This window comes from Notolabrus celidotus, chromosome 9 (genome assembly GCF_009762535.1).
Source record: "Notolabrus celidotus isolate fNotCel1 chromosome 9, fNotCel1.pri, whole genome shotgun sequence".
NCBI classification, from domain to species: domain Eukaryota; kingdom Metazoa; phylum Chordata; class Actinopteri; order Labriformes; family Labridae; genus Notolabrus; species Notolabrus celidotus.
Window position 1 is genome coordinate 14,860,194 of NC_048280.1, and position 3,945 is coordinate 14,864,138.

General features: G+C 37.9%; 1 protein-coding gene across 2 annotated transcripts; it reads right to left on the bottom strand.

Annotated features, from left to right (window-relative positions):
- Positions 1-1,694: 1,694 nt before the first annotated feature.
- On the bottom strand, positions 1,695-3,596 carry LOC117819350 (transmembrane protein 252-like). 2 transcript variants are annotated; one of them, XM_034692657.1, is made up of 2 exons: positions 3,011-3,596; positions 1,695-2,650 (listed from the first exon to the last, which is right to left on the bottom strand). In XM_034692657.1, exons 1-2 carry the CDS (start codon positions 3,286-3,288, stop codon positions 2,377-2,379), a joined length of 552 nt encoding a protein of 183 aa, XP_034548548.1. In that variant the 5' UTR covers positions 3,289-3,596; the 3' UTR covers positions 1,695-2,376. The 2 variants fall into 2 exon arrangements, with proteins under 2 accessions (XP_034548548.1, XP_034548547.1); XM_034692656.1 differs by having other exon boundaries at positions 1,695-2,653.
- Between the last annotated feature and the right edge of the window lie 349 nt (positions 3,597-3,945).

Genomic DNA, 3,945 nt, shown 5'->3' on the forward strand with positions numbered 1-3,945 from the left:
GATGTTCTCTTGTCTGACTTTTTCTTTATTTTGCTAGTATAGGCCTAATAACCCTACTTGAATGCATTGTTTTTTTATCCAAATAAACTTTTTTTGTGTGTACTTGCCTTTTTAATTAATTTGGATCTAACAGTTACATTTAAAACCAATCAGTATGAGATATTTTGTTTTGGGGCTCTTTAAAGTCGTAATCAAACAAATATGTCATGATTAAAAGCACCTTGCACTGAAAATATTGTATATCATGTATTGATTAAACAATACAGTGCCTTTGTTTTCCCAGCGCAGCCCCTGAGTGTAAAATGTGTTGAAGCTGTTGTGTTGAGATAAGACAGAAGAGGGTTGATATTTATGGTGTGAATAAGACACAGAGAGCAGGAACTCATAAACATGCTGATTGCCATCATTATGAGTTGAGGATATGCCAGTGGATATCCGTAAGGATGTGTTCACTCAGTCAGTCAGACATTACCTCTCAGCATTTACAGGTTATTGACCTATTCTTTTATAATGTCAGAGGTTGTTTCTGAGTTTGGACAAAGATCAGTCTTTGTTTTTCACCTTTGAATTTGTTGTTTAGAAGTTGGTTTGTTTATTTGCTGAAGTTGTGCACGTGTCACAGACAGGTGACTAATAGGTGGACACATGATTAGATGAACGCATTCTATTGAAGCACTTTGCAGTTAAAACAGTGCTAAGAGCTGCTTATCATTTATAATGTGCATGAAGGTGAGCAAGCTGCTAAATTGCAGAACAGTGTTGCACAAGCAGTATTCTTACTGTGGTGAACTTTTCAACTTAGCAATGTGTGCTGAAGAGAGAGAGCCAATAATCTATCTAAACAGTCCAGCATATGTCATTCTGTCACATGGAATAAATGTGCAAATTCACCATAGACTGAAAAATCATGTCCTAACATTTAAAATACATTATCATTCTTAAAATGCTCATAGTGTAAAGATGCATGCAAAAAACTGAGTTTTATTGCCAAATTAAAACCAAAAACATCCTATTTAACTGTTTGTGCAGAGCAAAGCCAATTCAATTATACTTGTACAAACTTGTATTTTTCCAAATCAAATTCCAAAGCATTAGCTTTGATCAGAAACATTAATTTTCTGTTTCTGAATACAGAGGGGGACAGAAAACATTCAAATCCTGACACTTAAAACTCTCTGTGAAGGACTTCTAGTTTAAGTCTTTTTGGTACTAGCTTCTCATTTTGTATTCTTTACCCTCCTCCTTAGCTGTTTAGTTTTCTTTTGCAGACTTTTACCCTTTCACCTTTTCCAAATCTCTCTTAACCCTCCTGTTATGTTCGTTTCTCTGGAACAGCAATAATTTTCCTGGGTCAATTTGTTACAATAGTTTTACATTACATACATTTCTGTTTATTTTATTTTACATTTTTGTTTATTTTTTTTATGAAGTGATGTTGATAAATTAACATGACACCTCTTTTGTCACATGCTGCCCAGATTTTTATGCTGCATTTAGCTGGTTAGGAAGGCATATATTGCCTAAAATTTACTTTAAAAAGGGTCAATTTGACCAGCAACATAACAGGAGGGTTAACAAGAAATTTCAAACTTTAATGGGACTTGTTCAGTAAAACACAGTTTTAGGACTAAGTTGAGACAGTCTACAGTATCTTATATTTCAAGTCTGATTGGGAGCAATTACTTGCGCGTTCACTGTTTTCTTTAACTTCTCCTACCCCAATGCAGCTAATTTGAAGTTGTTTTGTTATATTCAATGGTCACTGTCAATTCTATCAGGCTGCCTTATAAGAACAACTTTTTAAATTTACTTTAGTGCTTCTTTCAAATAGCTTGAGAAGTTTTTAACACACTGCAGCGTTATGATACAGAAAAGCTATCGTCACTTTGTATTTTTATTCACAACACAAATCATCCTAGAACAGGGTAAGCATCATTCACTTCAGTGCAAAGATCCTTGTAAACATGCAGTGTTAAGGTGCAGACATTTCAGTAAAAGTGCAGGTTAAAGTAAGTCCTTTATGCCTAGATCAGTACTCTTCTCAGTGAACTGTCAAACCACAAAGCAGTACTGCAGCTCATGTGTGCAGAAGCTGCACCCTTGCTTTGGGAAACCTGAGAAAACCCCATTTGAGCTGCAGTCACTCAAAAAAAAAGTTTAACCCAGTAGCTTGTTACTTTTTAAGAAGCTCTGTGCTCACACAGGCATTTTCATGTACGGGCAGCACAGACAGAAAAGTTCAGGGGTTGATCCACACTCTGTAGTCCATCATATGGCAGCTATGAAGTCCATCCAAATAGAGGCAGCTGCTCTCATTTGTATCTCTTTCTCCATGCTCAGTCAAAAAGAAATCTGTCTTTCTTTATTTATCCTCAGTCAGTTAGGGAAAAGAGTCCCTAAGCGTCCAAATCTCTGTTCCTCTGTTAGCTCCACTTCACCCAGCTGAACACGCTCCACCTGACTGTACCGAGGAGGACGCTCCCAGCTCCACCTGCAGTCTGGAGCCTCTGAGCCGTCCGGGCTGTACAGAGGAGGAGCGAGGCTTATCACCACATTCACCCCGTCAACCTCCACCATGAACTCAGAGGCTGTTTCAGGAGACAACTGGCTGCTCTGAGACTCCTCGTATGATGGAGGGAAGGAGCTTGGTCTGCTGAGGAAAAAAAATAACACATTTATTTTTGTGACATTATTTGACTAATTTGATTGATAAGAAACTTTAAGAATAAGCACAAGGGCACAGATTTAATTTATGGGACTTATTTTTATTGAGTTTCTACAAGTAGAATAATCACTATGAATAAATGTTTGATGTACGTGAATAAAAGGTACAGTATATATGAAATATTTTTTGTTACCTCTTTTTTTATTTGTAATTAAAATAAAATAATTTTCCTATTCACCTTTCCTGTGCGTTTTTTTGAGAGTTGAAATATAAATTATCTTCCGCTCTTACTACAACTGTTCTGCTTTCTCTTTTCAAAGTTTATCTGTGCTCAGGTTCTCTCACCTTTCAATTGAGTAAATCTGGATTTGTTGTTCCCATTCTCTTCCTTCTCTGTGGTATACTTTGCTCCTCATGCTGTGGCAGATGGTCCAAAAGGTTCCAATCAGCACAGCCAGTATTCCGAGCCCCATGGCGATGTAAGCAGGGATGAGCCTCCATAGAAGCCCGTTCTCTGTCTGGTGGGACACTAGGTAAGCTCCCAAACAGGCCAATATAAACCCCACAGCAGGTAGGAACATACGGGCCAGAGACCACAGGTGCTTCTTTACAGACATGGTCATTTATCTCTCTTCTGTCTGCTCTTTCTTGTCTTCTTTCTCTGTCCTCTGGTGGAGCAAGTGACCTACACAAGTCTGGATGTCAGTCAGACAGGAGGTTGTTGAGGAGTCCTGAGTTGGAGCTGAGTGGATTTAAGACCCATCAGAAGAAAAGTAAATTATGTCACAAAGTTTCACAACAAACAGAACTAGGTGCTGTGTAAGGTGCTCAATGTCTTGAAATGTCTTTCCCTTCTCAGACAGGAGGAGGTGTCTGGGATGTCCCGGCCCTCTCAGTTGTATATTAACACAGTTTGAATCTAGGGTCAGAGTGATGACAGAGACAGGGCTGGCAAAAACAAAAACAGTTGACAAGCAACAACAGAATAAACTTAAAATACAGGATGAGGGCTCCAGGTCTTAACATATTGTTCACTCTTTTTAAAAATAGCCTTGAATGGGAGATTTTTGAACTTTTATATATATTTGGCAGATTATGTGTCAGCTGTCTGAGTCCAAACAAGTGAAAATCATATAGGTCGGTGGAGGTGGAAGCTGTGTAAGATATGCTTTACATAAAAAATACTTTCATTTATTTTAAGTTCACTGCTTATGAAATGTGTTTTCAGCTAAATAACCTGGGTTGTAGAAAATTACTGCAACTCACTTTTGACAAATGAT

What these genes read in the sequence shown, in the direction of transcription:
- LOC117819350 (XM_034692656.1), bottom strand. Translation starts at nt 3,288, where the DNA reads ATGACCATGTCTGTAAAGAAGCACCTGTGGTCTCTGGCCCGTATGTTC. An exon ending in CAGATTTACTCAATTGAAAG is followed by an intron (nt 2,654 to 3,010) that starts GTGAGAGAACCT and finishes TTTTTTCCTCAG; the next exon opens with CAGACCAAGCTCCTTCCCTC.